General features: G+C 42.8%; 1 protein-coding gene across 3 annotated transcripts in view; it reads right to left on the reverse strand.

Moving 5' to 3' along the window:
- Window positions 1–19,761, reverse strand: part of LOC115474687 (serine/threonine-protein kinase 11-interacting protein-like) — a 115,341-nt gene that overhangs the window by 43,102 nt on the left and 52,478 nt on the right. For all 3 annotated transcript variants that reach the window (XM_030210292.1, XM_030210291.1, XM_030210293.1), the window contains 7 exons: window positions 14,389–14,760; window positions 14,002–14,198; window positions 13,113–13,223; window positions 10,120–10,312; window positions 3,561–3,742; window positions 2,487–2,868; window positions 2,061–2,176 (listed from right to left, as the gene is read on the reverse strand). In XM_030210292.1, coding sequence (XP_030066152.1) covers window positions 2,061–2,176; window positions 2,487–2,868; window positions 3,561–3,742; window positions 10,120–10,312; window positions 13,113–13,223; window positions 14,002–14,198; window positions 14,389–14,760 — 1,553 coding nt within the window. The remainder of the gene's footprint in view (window positions 1–2,060; window positions 2,177–2,486; window positions 2,869–3,560; window positions 3,743–10,119; window positions 10,313–13,112; window positions 13,224–14,001; window positions 14,199–14,388; window positions 14,761–19,761) is intronic.

Below are 19,761 nucleotides of genomic sequence, written 5' to 3' on the forward strand. Positions count from 1 at the left end.
CAGGTGCCACACTGGCTTTCAGTGCAAGATGCATGTCCTTGGAGAGGATGGGAGATAACCGCTCCAGGCGGTGCTTGTAGGGAGGACGGAACAGACCCCTTATGGGGCACAGTCGAGGGCCCGTTTCATCCCCCTACAGGCATCACCTGGGCAGCTATGATCTCCCTTTTGCTCTAAGGACCTGCACCTTGCACTGGAGGTCAGTGCAGAAGGAGGGTGGGGGAAGAAGTACAGAAAGGACTTTTATACACCACCATTTGTGTGCCCAAAAGCCCGGCATCCATATAGCAGAGACTAAAATCATGGACTGAGCTGTTTAGACATGTTGGCTATTTACACAAAAGAATAGCCTTACTGGGTCAGACCAATGGTCCATCTAGCCCAGTGTCCTGTTATACAGATCACAAGTACCTGACCAAAATCCAAACAGTAGCAACATTCAATGCTAGCAATCCTGGGTCAAGCAGTGGCTTCCCTGTGTCTATCTCAATAGGAGACTATGGACTTTTCCTCCAGGAACTTGTCCAAACCTTTTTTAAACCCAGATACGCTAACCGCTGTTACCACATCCTCCAGCAAAGAGTTCTAGAGCTTAACTATTCATTGAGTGAAAACATATTTCCTCCTATTTGTTTTAAAAGTATTTCCATGCAACTTCATTTTGTCCCTAGTTGTCATACTTTTTTTTTTTTTTTTTACCATTTCAAAATTGATTCACTTCTACACCACTCAGGATTTTGTAAACCTCAACCCCCCCCTCCCCAATCCATCTCTTTTCCAAGCTGAAGAGCCTTAATCTCCTTAGTCTTTCCTCATCATTTATCATTTTCATTACTTTTCTTTGAACCTTTTCCAATTCCACTATATCTTTTTTGAGATACGGCGACCAGAAGCGAACATAATACTCAAGGTGAGGTTGCACCATGGAGCGAACAGAGGCATTATAGTATTCTTGGTCTTATTTACCGCCTGTCCTGTTCCTAATAATTCCTAACATCCTGTTTGCTTTTTTGGCCGTTGCTGCACACTGGGCAGAAGATTTCAGCACGTCTACAATGACACCTAGATCAATTTCTTGGGTGCTGACTCCCAAGGTGGACCCTATGAAGAAAATCTAAAGCGGCTAGGGCTCTTCAGCTTGGAGAAAGGCGGCTGAGGGGAGATCTGATAGAGGTCTATAAAATAATGAGTGGAGTTGAACGGGTAGATGTGAAGCGTCTGTTTACGTTTTCCAAAAATACTAGGACTAGAGGGCATGCGATGAAGCTACAATGTAGTAAATTTAAAACGAAATCGGAGAAAATTTTTCTTCACTCAACGTGTAATTAAACTCTGGAATTCGTTGCCAGAGAATGTGGTAAAGGCGGTTAGCTTAGCAGAGTTTAAAAAAAGGTTTGGACAGCTTCCTAAAGGAAACGTCCATAGATCATTATTAAATGGACTAGGGGAAAATTCACTATTTCTGGGATAAGCAATATAAAATGTTTTGTACTTTTTTGGTATCTTGTCAGGTATTTGTGACCTGGATTGGCCACTGTTGGGAAACAGGATGCTGGGCTTGATGGACCTTTGGTCTGTCCCAGTATGGCAATACTTATGTACTTATGAACTGCAGGTAACTATGATTTGGATTATTCTTCCCAATGTGCATCACTTTGCATTTGTCCACATTAAATTTTATGTGCCACTTGGATGCCCCAGTCTTCCAGTTTCCTAATGTCTCCCTGCAATTTTTCAAAATCCATATGCTGCTATTTGCATGTATAAAAGCTGTGCAAGCCTTCTAGAATGATCTGCTAAGAATTTTATATTAGTGACTGAAAGAGAAGAATACTTTGAGGAAGGTAAAAGTATTTGAAAAGGAAGACAAACTGAAGTAAGCTATGGATAAGAAGAGAGTAATTCTGGCTCTGTGCTCTCCTTTAGCAGGAAGAGCAAGGCTGCACTGGATGTAGATCAGAGATTGGTCAAAAGGTGTGTCTTGGAAGCAGGAAATGGAGACACGTATGTGAGTAGATGCAAAAGGGAGACAGAGAAAGCATCACTAGAAAATGTTTTACCTTCATGTAGCATTGAAACTCTTCCATGTTTTCCTTGAAGACCTCCATGTCCAAGAAGAGCTTGAGCCGATGATCCACCTGGCGAAAATCCTCCATCCGCAGCATAAAATTCATGGCTGAGAAAGGAAGGATGAAGGATCATGAACCTCTTACCTGCTAAAACTCAACAAGCAAGACTGTTGGGACTGCAAAGGAAAGACATGTGACTGCTGCCATGAGTGGGAAAGCGTGGGGTACAAATGTAACAAAAATAAAAATAAATTATACAGTCATTGTGCTGTGCTTAGGGCCAGGAGTGTAAATGGGAGTGTGGTGCAGTGCTCAGAAAGGAGATTGTAGGATGTGGTGCTGTCATACACAATTCTGTAGGCAGGCAGTATATATCCCGTGTAAATTTATTGTACTAAGAAGGGACGTGATACTCACGAAGGCTCAACTGCCATATTTCTTCAGGTTCTTGCTCCTGGGTGGGAAGGGGCATAGCTGACCTCTGGGGAGGGCTTCCGTACTGATAACTTCCCATCAAGCTTCCCCCACTGGTGTCGGTCCTGCTGAGGGAAGAGGAGTGGGGGCTGTTTTCTCCATGACTTCTGGTGCAGTACAGATCAGCGCTGGACGAACTGGAAGGACCTGTGTTCTCATGACCTGCAAAGCTGTTACTGCTATCCAACAAAGCCTCCTCCTTTCCTTCCAGGCATAATTTACTTTTCTCTTTTGTGCAGACTGTGCCCGGTCCATCAAACTCAGAAGTCTCTCCCCCAAGGTCTGCAAGGATGGTGCCAGCTCTTCTGCTCAGCAGATCCTGACTCTGAAAGCAAAAGGTTTAAGATGGATAGACTATATTTATATTTATACTGAACTCTGGTTTGTAAAGCCTAACATGTAATACAAACAAGAAATTAATTATACATTTCATTTGCAGGACAGGGAGTATGGAATTTCCTAGTAGCTAGTGGTTAGTGAGTGGACTTTGATCCTGGGGAACTGCAGCTCCTTGTGACTCTGGGCAAGGCACTTAACCCTCCCTTGCCCCTGGTACAAAATAAGTACCTTAATATATGTAAACTGCTTTGAATGTAGTTGCAAAAACCTAAGAAAGGCGGTATATCAAGTCCAACAGCATTCCTTCTCCCCCCCCCCCCATCAAAAAAATGTCCCTGCACATAACCCAACCAGTGTTATAGGAGTTCCCACAATCCTACCCTCCATAATCGTGCATCATCTTCCCATTACATACTTCTCTCCTGATTTCCACTTTATTAGTCCACAATACCATAATAACCCACTCCTCCCCTCCTATGTGAAAAAGAATTAGTAGCCCAGTGGTAAGGAAAGGAAGTCATAAGCTGGTCATTGCAGTTCTTCGCACCTGAATTCTAGGTTAGTACCTCTGAAATCTTGGAAGGCTACCAAGAGACACAAGCAGAGGGAAGGGGAGGGATTAGTAGTGCAGAGCAGTGCAAGATCAAGTGGGCAGGTGGGACAGGATAGGGCACTGACCGAAGGACTTCCAGATGCCTCTAGTTCTGGGAGGGAAATACTTCTGAGATTCTGTAGAGACTCTGCAGATGGTACAGGTGTGCTGGAACGTTGCTCTTCCGGCTTGATCTCTGGTGGCAGCAGCACCACATGGTCACTGGCACAGGATGGACAGATGCTGGAAAATGTATGGACACCCACAACTGGAAAATATTCATACAGTGTCTTGTAAATTATACTGAGGAGCAGCAGTTTAAGCTTGTGTTTTCATTTAACAGATTAAGAACATTTCCTTTAAACTCTTGACATGTCACCCTAAGTAGGCCAAAGCTATGGATTTATCTTTATACATCACATAAGTGCGGGGTCCTTTTACCAAGGGACCTATGCTAGCGTTGGAGGCTATTTTTCACACGTGCCAGGGCCATTTTTACCACAGCAGGTAAAAATACCCCAGGCACACATGGCCATGAGGTAAGAGAATGCTTACCGCATGGCCATGGGACGGGGAGCCCTCACCGTCACCCATCAAGGTGGCAATAAGGGCTCCTGTGCTAACCCGGTGGTAACCGGATAGCACGTGGCAATGCCTGATTACTGCCGTGTTAGCGCCACACAAGCCATTTCCAGCAGTGGCTGCATTGGGCCAGCGGTAGTCCTGGAAGAGCGAACAGCAAGATCGCGTTGGGCTTACTGCTGCTCTGTAAAGGGCCCCTATGTGATTTAAAGAGATAATCAAAATCTAGAGAGAGCAAGCTACAGTATACATACAAGTTTATGTAGATGAGAAGAGAGGTTGAAAAGGATATTAGAGATACAGTTCCCCATACTAGAAAGCCAGACTAGCTCTTCCTCCTCCAAAATTCACCCTGTGGGAAAGGGCAAGAGACCCAAACAGGAACGTTTGTTTGAATTTTTGTAAGGAATGGCTCCAGTCGTAAGAACATAAGAATATCCATACTGGGTCAGACTAGTGGTCTATTTAGCCCAGTATCCTGCTTCCAACAGTGGCCAAGCCAGGTCACAAGTACCTGGCAGAAACCCAATTAGTCTAATATCGAGAGGTAGCAATAATCCTGAATGCTGTTTCCCACAGATAAATCTACAAAAGGGGACAACCAGCAGATTCTGCTGTTAGGATCAAAGAGCACAAGTGGACATGTTACATAAAAATGCAAGCCAGGGTACAGAAACAAATATGTCTTTAAAAGCCTTTCTGAACTGCAACCACAGTATTACATTGTCTTAATTCTAAGAGTAATTTATTCCAGAGTTCAGGAGCTAGAACACTAAAAGCTTTACTATGCCAACAGTCTTTCCCAAATTGAGTCAAAGATGGAATTAAGTACATAAGTATTGCCATACTGGGACAGACCAAAAGTCCATCAAGCCCAGCATCCTGTTTCCAACAGTGGCCAATCTAGGTCACAAATACCTGGCAAGATCCTAAAACAGTACAATACATTTTATGCTGCTTATCCCAGAAATATTTTCCCCAAGTCCAATTTAATAATGGTCTATGGACTTTTTCCTTTAGGAAGCCATCCAACCCCTTTTTAAACTCTGCTAAGCTAACCGCCTTTACCACATTTTCTGGCAACGAATTCCAGAGTTGAATTACACGTTGAGTGAAGAAAACCTTTCTCCAATTCATTTTAAATTTACTACTTTGTAGATTCATTGCATGTCCCCTAGTCCTAGTATTTTTGGAAAGCGTAAACAGACGCTTCACGTCTACCCTTTCCACTCCACTCATTTTATAGACCTCTATCATATCTCCCCTCAGCCGTCTTTTCTCCAAAATGAAGAGCCCCAGACGCTTTAGTCTTTCCTCATAGGGAAGTCGTTCCATCCCCTTTACCATTTTCGTCGCCCTTCTCTGTCCCTTTTCTAATTCCACTATATCTTTTTTTGAAATGCAGCGACCAGATCACTTGGAATGCCAGGTAAAACATTCACATTTCCTGCCACAAGAATCTTCCATCTGTGTCGACAAAGTGCATGGCTTGGCGTTGACTTCTTTGGCAGTGCCACAAGTACAAGTGGTGAGAGTGTCTCAACTCTGCCTTGAGGTTCTTTTGGTCCAACACTTGCTTTTCCGATGATCTTCATGTCTCCTATGGCTTTTTTGGTATGCACTCTTGCAATGTCTCCTTCATGGTTATTTTTATCATCATCAAGGAGGATATGTAATCCATGGCTAACTATCGAAGAATGGCATCTCAAAATTCTCGCTTTGTTGCGCCACCACATTGTGTGTCCACGTTGGTTGACAATGTTTGTAGTACTCGCGTCATTTGTAGATTAATGGTTTTGTCTTTTTGAAAAATACTGTACTCTCTCTTGACTTCCAATCTCTTATTTTGTAAATACAGTGCAATCCGCTTAAGTGCAAGGGTCTGGGACCAAGGAAATGTATGCAGTTAACCAGAGCATGCACTGTTGTGACCCAAAGAAACTTGACATCTGATAAACATATGTACAGTACTGTTTATTATACATACAGTATGCAGTCTCAGTTAACTGACATTAGGCTTACTTGATGTAATCAGTTATAGTCCTCTGTACACTCTTGGGTCTGTGAGTCCCATAGACTACGTCTGCCAGATGGTAAAAACTGTCATAGCACTGACATCCAGTGGCCTCCAGATAGGCCCGCACGGTGTTGAGACTCTCCAGCGCTCTTGCAAAAGTGACAGGAGGTTGTTGCATTTCATCAGCACGTGCCTCGCTGCTCATTTCTTCATCTGTTCCATCATCAGCTGTTGTTGCCTGAGTGTAGGAGCATATCTCGACATCAGTGCTGTCTTCAGCTGTTTGTAGATCGTAAACAGCAGCTACGTAGCGATGGAACTCCTCTTCAGTAAAACCAGCTGGGATGTCAATAACCTCTTCATCTGACGTGTTCGCAACAGCTGCACCTGTTTCGTCCCTCTCCACATTCTTAACAAAGCTTGCCTGCTTGTAGCAGTTCACAATGGTTGCCTGTGTAACATGATTACAGGCTTCTTTCTGCATATGTAGAGAATCCAACAGTGATAGATTACGAGCCAGTTCAACAGCACGTTTATCCTTCCCAGCCTGGTCATCCATAACGCTCATCAGACGACATAGCACAAGAGCCCGATAATGTTGTATGAAATTGGCTAAAATGCCCTGATCCAGAGGTTGGATCAGAGAGGTAGTGCTTGGTGGCAGGAAGACCACCATGACGTTAGACAGCCTGACATCATCCCTGTGTGCAGCACAATTATCACAAAGCAGCAAAATCTGACGCTTTTGTGCCCGCATTCTAGGTAACTTCTTTAGCCACTGCTTCCAAATTTCCCCAGTCATCCACGAATTTGCGTTAGCCTCGTATGACACAGGAAGTCGCTTAAGTTTCTTGAAGCAACGGGGCTGCTTGCTCTTTCCAATGACAAGGGGTTCCAACTTCTCACTCCCATCCATACTGCAGCAAAGGAGGATAGTCAGTCGGTCCTTCGATGCTTTACCTCCAGTAGTTTCTGCATGTTTGAACGCAAGTGTTCCATCAGGAATCGCTCGCCAGTAGAGACCATTTTCGTCAGCATTGAAAATGTCACGAGGTGCAAACTCATTCAAGATGGTAGGAAGAACTGAAACAACCCAATTTTCAGCACCAAAGTCATCAGCGTCTTGTTTTTCACCATGCTGTTTGTTGAATTTTATGCTGTTCCTCTCCTTCCATCTTTCCAACCATCCAACAGTGTCTTTGAATTCAGTCAGTCCAGGACTTTCTGCTATCTGGTTAGCTTTCTCCATAAGCAGTGGACCACTGACAGGAAAACTGTCTGCTCCTGACTCGAGAAAACCAACGAAGAAGAGCATCTTCTACCTCCTCAGCTTTTCCCGCACATTTTAGTTTCTATTGTGGATTTGTATTGTTTTGCCAGTCTTCCAGAAGCTGGTCTTTGACTGGGATTAACACCATATTCTTTAACAATAGATGCTTGACTTTCTTTGTTTTCTAATTTTTTAAGAACTTCTATTCGTTCAGCCAGTGTTAAAGTCTTACAGTTCCACTGCCGCGACGACGACCCCGGTGCATGCTCCAACAACATTCTTTCCCCTAATCTGCCTGTTAGAGGCGGTAAATTTGAAATCTTGGTTGTCACGCGCCAATCGGCTTCCATATTCCATGCGCGCGCTTATGCGGAGTCTTTCCTGCAGAGGAGCAGTCTTGAACCATGCATATAAGCGAATCTTGCACTTATCAGTGGTGTGCTAAAAAGAAGTTTGTCCCCATAGAAATTGATGGTGCCAAAAACAGGACCGAAGTACGGCATGCAGTTAAGCAGAGCATGCTCTTATCCGACGTGCACTAAATGGAGTGCACTGTATTTGAAAACTTACTTATTCTGTACTAAAGTTCAGGAGTAATGTGAAGGACAATTTTGATTTTATATTGTACATATCCCATTTGTGGGCAATTCTTTTTATTGTGACTCACGTTGAATCCTATTTTGGAAATATCACGGAACATGTCATTCATCATACAGCACTTCCATTATATGTTGGTGGGACTCTCAATCACACTAACAAAGTTTATACTAAATTGTAAATTAAGAATTTGATCAGATATCTAAATTTTCTAAATTACCATGAAGCACAAAAAGGTACATCACATTAGCTACTTCTGATTACATTATGCAACTAGCATTGTAACCAACATCCCTGAATAACAACGTGTGCCTCAAAAGCAAAGACATTTACAATTTGGACTCAATATAAACAATAACTTGCATAAAGGAAATTTACACAGTATTCATGGTGTGGTTGCACCATGGAATGAAACAAAGGCATTGTAACATTTTCATTTTTGTATTCCATTCCTAATAATTCCTAACATTCTATTTGCTTTCTTAGCCGTCGCTTCACACTGAGCAGAGGGTTTCTACTTATTAACGATGTCACCTAGATTCTTTTCCAGTGACTCCTATTGTGGATGTTTGCATCACTTAGCTATGGTTTGGGTTCTTTTTTCTCACATGCTTCATTTTGCACTTGCAAGCATTCAAACATCATCTGCCATTTCAATGCTTGGTCTCCCAGTTGCATCTACTACTACTACTTAACATTTCTAGAGCGCTACTAGGGTTACGCAGCGCTGTACAATTTAACAAAGAGAGACAGTCCCTGCTCAAAGAGCTTACAATCTAATAGACAAGTGAACGGTCGGTCCGATAGGGGCAGTTGCATCGTTATTTTCCATGAGCCTGGTAGCTAGGGATTCCCATCTATGAGAATACAACAGCCTGCTTGTCCTCGGAGAAAGCGAAGTTACTTACCTTTAGCAAGTAGTCTCTGAGGACAGCAGGCCAAGTATTCTCACATACTTTCCCACCTCCCCTTGGAGTTGTATCCTTTAGCTGTTTGATCTGACTGAGGGGAGACTTATTGTAGTAGTCTCTTATTTATTTGTGCAGCATTATATAATAAAATGTAGTTATAGTTGGTTGTAAACCCCCTTACATTGCTGTCTCTTATGTATTTACTAGTAAAAAAGGCCCGTTTCTGACACAAATGAAATGGGCGCTAGCAAGGTTTTCCTCGGAGTGTGTATGTGAGAGTGTGTGTGTGTGTGTGAATGAGAGTGTGTGCAAGTGCGTATGTGAGTCACAGTGTGTGAGAGAGTGTGTGCAAGTGCGTATGTGAGTCACAGTGTGTGAGAGAGAGAGTGTGTTTCACACAGATACAATGTGTGCGAGAGAGAGTGTGTCAGACATAGACTCTGTGAGACTGAGTGTATGAGACCAAGAGAGTGTGTGAGTGACTGTGTGACATATAGAGAGTGAATGTGATACAGTGTGAGACAGAGTGTGTGAGAGACAGTGTGTGAGTGAGAGAGAGAAAGACATTGACTGTGAGAGAGATTGTGTGTGTGACAGAGATACCTCCCCCCCCCCCCCCCCCTCTGGTGTCAGGCCCTCCCCCCTCCCTCCCTCTGGTGTCAGGTCCCCCCCCCCCTCTCTCTGGTGTCTGAGCGTTACTGTGCAGGACACTGAGCTCTGGCTGTGCTTCAAGGAACTGACCAATCCTATTTCATAGAATGCACCTCCAACATTCTGAAGCCGAGAAACCTCATGTGGTTGGTCACTTCTGCTTGTGACGAACCCGGAAGTACGTGATGTCAATTCAGGAGATGGATACAGAGAGCAGGAATGCCTCAGCCATGCAGTCAGCTTCAGAATGTTGGAGGTGCATTTTATTATATAGGAAAGGAACTGACCAATCCTATTTAATAGAATGCACCTCCAACATTCTGAAACCTAGAAACCTCGTGTGGTTGGTCACTTCTGCTTGTGACGAACCCGGAAGTACTCAAGGGCGGAGCTTACAGAGATGGAGCCTGAGCTTCAGAAGCTTCAAATCCTTCACTGAAGCCAGGGAATCAGCTTCAGAACGTTGAGGTTGGTTTTTATTATATAGGATGCAGCATTATGTACATATAATAATGTTATAGAAATAAGGTGTAATAATAGTTGGGTTGTAAGCTCCCTTACACTTCAGGCTCTCTGCCTGTACTCATGCACATGAGCTATATCCATAGTTTCCTTACCATGATCTTTCCCTGCAGGTTCTGAATTATTCCAACTTTTCTCCCCAATGTAGAAGTTCTTCATGCCAGGTCTTTGAAGGTCGCTGAATTCTGTCTTACACTTTAAACACTGAAGTTTGACAGGCTCCTTGTTTTGTCTCTCCATTCTTTCCAGATTCTTTTCCAGTACTGGGTACAGTATTTGCAACAAGCTCTGTAGGATCAAAGACATCTATTATTCCCCAAAATAGAGAAAGGGGTCCTAGGGAGGGAAGCCCAACATATTCAAGATACTATACAGTATCAAAAGAAATCTGTCGCCAAAAGACAGAGGCCCCAGAGAGAATGGTATTGCGTTAAGGTGCATACATCCATGGTAACATACATGGAACGTGACATACATGGAATAGATCATGGTGTATATATATATCATGTGCATACATACATGATAAAGAAGAATACATTATGGTATTGCATGAAGGATTCTGAACAACAACTCGGACTGTAACATACATTAGGTCATCGACTAAAGAGATCATAAGGATTAAAGTATCAGTGGTTGTTCATTTCTAGCAAAGAGGTTAATCAGTCAAGTGATAAGATTTCGGTTTTGTCTAGATCATGTAGGATCTTATTATTTAGTGTTTAAGATGGATGTTTATGGCATGCCATCTGGCTTTTCTCATCACCTTTTCTACCTGTTTGGCCATTTTAAGATCATCACATACAACCCCCCCATATATACCCTCCCCCCTCAGGGATTTAGCATCTGTCTCCCCTCCCCTCAATCCTTGAAGTCTGGTTTTGTTGGCAGTGGCAGCGTTACAACACATTGCTTTCTGCCCATCCCAGAGCCTTCCCTATGCTGGTCAACTCCCAAGAAGTGAATCAATGGGACCAGATGCTGCAAAGGGAGGGTTCTGGATCCAGCTGGAGGCAGGGTGTGTTGATTGCTGCTGCTGCTGCCGGCTGAAGGACTGCCATGTTGGAGGAGGGGAAGGAAGGTTGTGGCAGAGAGAGAGAAATTCTGCTGTAAATTTGCCATTCCCCCACCCCCCCCTAAAAAAAACCAATATATGGTGTCATAGCAGGCTTGGGGATTCATTGAGATCCCTTGAAGGCCCTGACCTTATGCTACTAAGAAACCTCAGGTTAGTGCAGTGGGTTGAGATCCTGGGGAACCAGATTCAATTCTCTCTGCAGCTCCGTTTGACTCTTGGCAACTAAGCCCTTTCATTGCTCCAGATACAATATACTACTTAGATTGTTAGCCTATCAAGGACAGTAAAAGTACCTGTATAATTATATGTAAACCGCCTCGACTTGTGCGCAAAAGAGGCGGTATATCAAATTAATAAATGATAAAATAAGTCCCTCTCTATCGTACACAGTACTTCATCCTCTATACTCTACTGTTCCTTCAGGCTTTTGTAACCCAAATGGATGACCCTGCATTTTTTAGCATTAATCTTACCCACAGAAACCTCACTAACCTTTGTTTGAGAAGCATTTCCACTAATTTACTCAACAGAGAGGAAAAGAGGTCCCACCCTCCTCCTTACTTCAGCTTTTGTTAAGAGGGATCACATCTGCTCTTCTCCAGGCCTACTGAATACCATTTTCCCCACAGACTGAACACTTCATATATATATGTCTTTACTTTTATCTTAATACCATAATAAGCGTTTTTTGTGCCATGATGCATTAAAGGCAAGAGATTTCATAGTACATTTACAGTTAATCTTATGCCACTTTTCCTTTAGAAAAATTGTACTAAGGCCATTTTTAAACTCCACCAAATTAAGTTTCGTAGAGTACGTTTTTCATTGCAGTATCCATTCAGATGCCAATTTCTTTTTTTTTTTCCATATTTTGTTTTTATGTTATATATGCCTTGAAGTATAACAGCATAACATCAAAAAGTCAAATATTTAACATAATACAGCCATCAAGTCTAGCATTTAACATTCAGGATGTCTAAGAACCTATCTTTCTTGCAACCCCGTCTTGTTCTCCCCCTCCCCCCTCCTTCCTCCCTATCTCCTTTGAAAGGAGTTCCTCGCTATTCAATATTATAACATAGTTATCCTGGTTAATTAGAATTAGAGTCTCTATCGATCTGGAGTATGTTTCTCTCATAGTCTTTGGTCCTCATATCCGAGTCACAATTAGTTGAGGAGCATCAAGCTCTATTCCAGTTTGTGCTCTCCAAGTTTTGTATCTGTAGATGCCAATTTCATTAACATAATTAGCTAGACTTTTATTTAGATATTAGATTATTTATATACCGCCTTTCTGTGGTAAAATCAAAGCAGTTCACATATTGCATTCAGGCAATGAGACACAATCAGAAGTCATTGGCATTAATCAGAGAAGAAAGAGGGTGGCTAAGTGCGAGATATGAGGTGATGGTTAGATGGGGGAAAGATTACATAGAAACACAGAAAACTTAATGCAGACAAAGACCATATGGGTTATCCAGTCAGTCTATCCATGCCATCTACTCTATCACTCCCATAGAGATCCTATGTACTTGTCTCTTGAAGTCACTGTTTTCTTCTTCACCATTTCCACCTGTGGACTGCTGTGGAGAAGTCAAAGCAAGCAGCTAGTAGAAAAAGGTAGACCAGGGAAAAGTCACTGCTTATGGCCAGCAGTAGGTGGAATGGTATCTTGCTAATTTGGGGGATTCTGCCAGGCAGTTGTGACATGGATTGGTCACTGTGGGGAGCAGGATAATGAGGTAGACAGATCTTCAGTCTGACCCAGTACAGCAATTTGTGTGCTACGTTCTAAGGCCTGATCATGATAGTGGCCATGTTGATGTGTTGGAGCAGTAGAGCAACAAAGAGCCCGTGTGAGGTTAGATGAAGCATTTTCTATGTAGAGTGAGAAATGGTGACTCCAGGAGAGAGGCCATAAGATCTGTGTGTGTGAATGAGGATGACATTACGGGCTAAAGCAGAATATAAGGGAGGAGTTGTCTAGGCTTTTATGTAATGGAAGGATCTTACCTTTATAGATATCTCAGGGCTATCATCCAGAACCACATATCTAAGTTGCTGTCTGTCTCTACATATATAATCAAACTGCAGTTCCAACAACGGAAGAAGTTTATCTTCGTTCTATGGGGGAAAAGAGAGAAGTGCCTGAAAGCCAGCTCCTGAAAAAGCACCAGAAAGATCATCAGAGACCCAACCCCAGCAACGAGAACAGAGAGGGACAAACCCAGGAACAAGAACAGAAAAAGTTGCCAAAGGCCTGGCCCTGGGACAGAAAATATGCATATACATCTGGCCTGACCAGCTGTCAACAGCTGTTATGCTACTGTGGTATTATGGATTAAGTTCTATATAGGTCTTGTTCTGATCCAAATATGTCCAATCTTTCTCCCTCATCTCTACCTTGTTGCCCTTTAGTTAAAACACAAAACAAACTGTAGTAAACCATTATGCACTAGCTGAAGTTCCTGATCCCCGAGTCTCCTCATTCTACTATTCTCCCTTCCTCTGTTCGCTGACCTGATTTTCTAGCCCCCTCTCCTCTTCCCCACCCTATCAAACTAAGGAATTATAAACTAGAGCTCTACCAAATAGCATATTTTACTATTCAGCTGAAAACAAATAATGAAAATTATTTTTTGGCTGAATACAAATACCGAATATGAATGATGGGCACTGAGCTTTAACATAAGAAATAATATAAGAAGCAACGTGAAATGAGAGATCAAGTACTTATTTCAGTAGGAGTTAGCACAGTAGAGCCCCAGACTATTTGTATTCGAATTTAAATCACCATTTGGCCAAATATGAATAATATATTAGGGGCTGAATCGAATATGAATATTCAGTACAGCCCTATTTTAAAATGCTCATTTTCTCCCATTCCCCTCTGCCCAATCACCTTCCACTTCCAGCTAACTTCAGAGGTGTCAATCTTCAGCAGGCTCTGCAGGTCTTGTGTCTGCAGGTCATGGCCGTCCTGGAGATCCACCTCAATCATGTGCCTAGAATTCAATCGTAGGAATATCCAGGGGTTCTGCAGACACTCTGACCATTCCCCTTGCACAGGGCATACCAGCACTGGAGGGCACAGATCAGCTGCAAGACAAACTTAGAATTATTTAACAGGATTAATTAGTGGTAATTAGTGCTCACAGGCAAAGGAACCAAACGAGCATTACCTTGGTAGCGGTTATAATAAGAAAGAAATGGCCCTACAGGCCCAGAGGAAGCAACAGATGGAATGTGAGATGGTAGGCACATAGTTTACAAGTTTTTCGTTACATACCCTCTAGATTTTCCTTCTTCCATTCCTCTCCTTTTTCGTAGTTTGTTTGCTCCTTTTCTCTTTTTGCTAAATCCCAGTGAGGGGCCTCCGCATTTGGCTTCTTTTCCTCATCCTTGGCTAAGTTTGCCAGCGGATCATTCACAGATGTTGAGATTTCCTGGGGCTCTTGCAGGGTGCTCTTGCAGGGTGCAACAACACTAACTGTACTATGTAAATCTGGTGCAAAATAGTTTATAGAGGTAGAAGTCTCAGGCTCAGGGACCATTACTATCTCCCCTTCCAGCTGGCGTCTGTACTGTAACCACTCTACTCCAAAAAGATCCCGGAAACTATTAATCCGCTCAATGACGTCCTGGTGTTGGAGTATTACATCTGCACAACATCAAAAGAAGTGAGTATCAGCAACCAGCCACAACCTCCGTACAAGCAAATAAAGTAATCAAGTCCCTGTGCATGCAGTGCAACCAACCACAGCTTCTAGCTAAAACAAAGTGTGTGCACTGCAACCAACCCAGTCTCTACACAAGCAAATAAACAAGACCATCAACTACCTGCACATGCACTGCAAGCAACCACTCACATGCATCCACACAAGCCACACCCGTCACACCATAACAAATACAGCCACCACTCATAAGAAAACTTTTCAGTAAGTGCAGTGCAAATCCATCTATCCTCCACTCACATACGCTTCCAGCCAGTCTCCAGCATAAGAGCACGTACATGCATCAGCCTTCACCAACAAGCTCACACACTATAACCAACCTCAGACTCTAATCGCAAGCCAACAAAAGCATGTGTGCAAGTGCAGATTGTCCTGTGTGCATGGTTTTGAATGCAAGAATTTACATTTAAAAATTTTAAACTGGCAGCCAATAGCGTTAAGTAAAGGAAAATGTGGTCAGTTTGTTTAAAACGGCAAGGCAAAGCAATCTAACAGCAGTATTTTGCGTGTTTGAAGTCTGCTCAGTGCAAATAGATGGATACCATTATACAGACTGCTACTAGTTAATAGACCATGAATAACAATAAGTAAAAGCATGCCTATTGGATTATTTACATTTATCATACCTATGGCAAAATCTAAGTGGCTTATAAAAATTACATAAAGTTACACCCAGCTAAATATAAATAACAAAACACAAAAAAACAAGACATGCTAAGTCTGCACCCAAGCTGCCTCACCACTTTAGCAAATGATATATCAGCCTTCAAAACACTGCTCTTGAGGAAAAGACCCCATATCCAAGGTACTGCTAATACTGTAGAAAAGTCTAACAGATACGTTTCCAGATATTGTTATTTGAAAAATCAGCATATCATTCACAGCTAAAAACAGAGGGAACAGTCAAAATATGAAGAAAGAGCAAAGGACTTTTGTTTGGGGGGGGGGGGGGGGGGGAGAGTGGGTGTGAAAGAAAACAAAAAAAATTGTACATTGTTTGCTGAAGAGTTCTTGGTATAATTAGGATGTTCTCTTTTTGAGGGTTTTGCTAGCCTGTCCATTTGGCAGGGGCTTGTGGACAGGCTAGTTGGTTGGCTAGCTAGCTGGAGGCCTCATGGTGCCCTCCCCCCTTCATGTACCTTATTGGGTCCTGGTCGTCTAGTGGCGTCTTCGGGGCAGGAAAGAAACCCCTCTTTTCTGCCTGGTGCTGCTACTGACCGCTCACTGCCAGCATCACTTCAAGATGGCAGCCGAGACTTCCGCAGAAATCTTGCAAGGTCATCGCTTAAAGTCTCGGCAGCCATTTTGAAGCGGCGCCAGCAGCGAGAGGCTAAAGCAATACCGGCATAATATGTAACAAAAGAAACACATTAAAGAAAATCGTCAGCCTCCTTAGACCTCAATAATGGGGGGGGGGGGGTGATATCCTTAGAATAAGGAGATTCAATAGAGGAAAATAAAGCAAGAAAGGCCCAATATGTGAAATACTGCATCATCTACCATATCCATCATAGAACTCATTCGACTCCCCCAGCCAATACCTTCAACTCCAAGAAAGCCCCTAGGCGTTCAGGCTGAAAATACACATACTTTGTACCAAGATATTTTATTATACATTTATATGGATATGCATACAAAAAAAGATGCCCCCCAAAGCCAAAACTTCCTGTCTTATAACTAGGATGGCTTTTCTTCAATCTTGTGTCTGTCTGGCCACATCAGAATATATCCAAACCTTCCTTCCACAAAATGGTATACGAGTTCCGAAAATATAATTGCAAAACTGCTTTAAGTCCTGCTCAAATACAAATGAAGCAACCAAAAGTAGTTCTTTCAGATCTCTCAAACAGGGAGGTATCCAGCATCTAAGATACGTTCCTAGACTCCTGAGCCCAAGTTCTCAGTTGATCAACTGAAGAATTCTGAGGAATCCTATATAATAATTTGCACCTCCAACATTCTACGTCTGGATGCCTGGGTTCGTAACATCCATTCCCACTCATTGCCCTGCCCTCGCGTCAAAACATGACGACGTCAGAAGGCAGAACAATGAGGGGGAAGGGAACGCTGAAGGCGAGATGATGTCAGGAGGAGAGAATCGCGGGACATCGAGGGGAGGGAGGGAGGAAGGGAAGTGGAGGGCAGCACAGAGAAGAACTGATGGACATGGATGGGATGGGAGGACAGTACAAGAGAGAATCGCGGGAGACGAATGGCAGGACAGGGAAGAGGAGAAATGAAAAGAGCCCTTAGATCACAAAGAGTAGTTACTGCACACATGTCTTTTTATCATCGTGCTCAGGGCAATAATAAAGTCTCTCGCAGGCTTCCTATCTCTGTGTTGAAGACAGTGATAATGTCTCTGTCAGGCTCACTGTCTCTGTGCTTGGGGCACAGATGTGTCTCCAAGGCTCACCTGTCTGTATGCTTGAGGAAGTGATAATGACTCTACTGAGGCTCCCTGTCCCTGTGCAGTGATAATGTCTCTCTCAGGCTCCCTGTCACTGTGCTCAGGGCAGTAATAATGTCTTTACCTGAATCCCCTGTTGGTGTGCTGAAGGCAGTGATAACGTGTCTTGACAACAAAAGGAAGAAAAATAATTTCATTTTCAATTCAGTGATTGGGATATGCCAATTTTGGAAACAGCAAACCCATAGGTACAATTTGTGCAGCCAGCTGACATCAGGGGAGGTTAGCAACACACACAACAAGACAGCCAGTGAAATAAGGAAGTCTTTGCTAGAGGATGTGGTAAGTTATTGTTATCTGGGTTTAAAAATAAGGTTTGGACAAGTTCCTGGAGGAAAAGTCCATAGTCTGCTATTGAGGCATAAATGGGGAAGCAACTGCTTGCCCTGGGATTTGTAGCATGGAATGTTGCCACGATTTGGGTTTCTGCCAGGTACTTGTGACCTGGTTTGGCCACCGTTTGGAAACAGGATACTGGGCTGGATGGACCACTGGTCTGACCCCGTATGGCTACTCTTACGTTCTACTTAGCAACTTCTCTCTGAGCATCTCTAAAGGTCCTCTACAATAAATCTTTAAAAAATATAATAAAACAGAATATTGAAGAGAATGCCAAAAAATGTTAGGATAGATCACAGTCAGAGTGTGGAGTAGCACATAGGGAGAAAACAGAGAATAAAAAGGGTTCTAGACTCAATGAATACAGGAAAGAATACACTGTCCCCATCTTAACCTGGAGCCAATGCAGAGTCACCAAATGCCAAAAAATGAGTCTTGAGTAAAGACTTGAATTTGGGGAATGAAAGCTCAGACCGAACTGATGGGGGTAAGTCATTCCATAGCTTTGGACCAAAGAAGAAAAAACCCCCCACAGCATTTCTAGTGGATTTGTACTATGCCCTTTTCACGGCCTAGAGAACTGAACAGTGGGAGTCAAGGGATCACAAAGTGCAGCTAGGTGTGTAAATGATAAAGACAGAGGAAAGATACAAAGGGGTGTCCATATGAAGGGCTTTGTGAATCAAGCAGAGAACCCGGAACCAAGAATGAGAGTTAACACGGAGTTAGTGCAGTTTAATGAGAAGTGATGGCATGGGCGAGTCTCCAAGCATTCTTATTTTGCATCCCTTCCTAATAATCCCTAGCATCCTGTTTGCTTTTTTGGATGCCACCACACACTGGGCAGAAGATGTTATTGTGTTGTCTACAAAGACACCTAAATCTTTTTCTTGGGAACTGACCCCCAAGGTAGACCCCTAGCAGGCAGCTGAGTTTTGCAACGTCTGCAAACGATGGAGATATCTGGAAATGCCACAGTAAACCGAATTGCAAAGGAAGCAGTGAGGTAAAGTCCAAGAATTTACAAATGAACTGAAGACTTCAGAGAGTGTAAAAATCTGACCTAAGGGCTTGAGAAGCTTGTCTTTCAAAAGTATGTTGTGAATTCAAGCTTACTCCCAGATAACAAAACGATTTGATGGTAAATATTGGTAGGTTGAATAGCAGCTGTATAAACAGAGATACCAATATCCTGGAAGCGAGAGAGCAGAAGTGAGTGATCCACTAGATCAAATGCTGCAGAATGGTCCAAGGATACAATCAGAATATTTCCTGCATCTAAATGAGAATGAATTTCACTCACAAGAGCTGCGACTGTAGTCTCAGTGCTCTGACTGGCCTGAAAGACTGCCTGCCTCAGACGGAGAATTAAAAGTTAATGTTATCGAGCCTGAATTTGTTCAAAACAATCTTCTCCATTACCTTTGAGATAAAGCAGAAGTTTGCAACTGGTCTACATTTCTCAAGGAGTCATGGATCAAATGGATTTATTTGGTATGGGGGTGATCACAGCCTTCTTCCAAGAGGAAGGCACCCACCTATTAAACAGCCTTTAACAAATGATATCCAATATTAGGGTTAAGAGTCTGTGATGATCTAACCTAATCCAACTGGACAGTAGAGATCAAGGTGCAGGTAGTAAGTTGCATATGGATGACCACTTTTTCTAGCTGAATCAATCAGAGAGGACAAGGTAAATGTGTACCAAGAGGAGGGGGAATGTAGACCACGAAATAGGTCGGATAATGGAAGTGCTAGTAGAGCTGAAGATGCTAAACAGGACAAAGAAGGGAAGGAATCTTGATCATGGGGCAGTTCAGACAACGAAAGGGAAATGGATCTAGAGCTGTTGATTTGGAAGTCCTGAGGGATAAAACCTTTTTCAGGAATTGGGAAGACAAGGAATCTGTGTGGAAGAATAGAGCCGGTACCTGCCTCTCAATTTATCAGCTGAGATACTAAATAGATTTTTTTATTTGGAATTTTAAAAATTGCCAATGATTTTCAAAAAATAGCTTTTTATTTAGCTGCTCTAAGTTGTAGACTGTAGAATCTACCATTTATATGCCTACAAAAAGAGAAGAACGATGTTTACACCAGAATTGCTCTGCTTTGTGCA

Source organism: Microcaecilia unicolor, chromosome 7, assembly GCF_901765095.1.
Source record: "Microcaecilia unicolor chromosome 7, aMicUni1.1, whole genome shotgun sequence".
Lineage (NCBI taxonomy): Eukaryota > Metazoa > Chordata > Amphibia > Gymnophiona > Siphonopidae > Microcaecilia > Microcaecilia unicolor.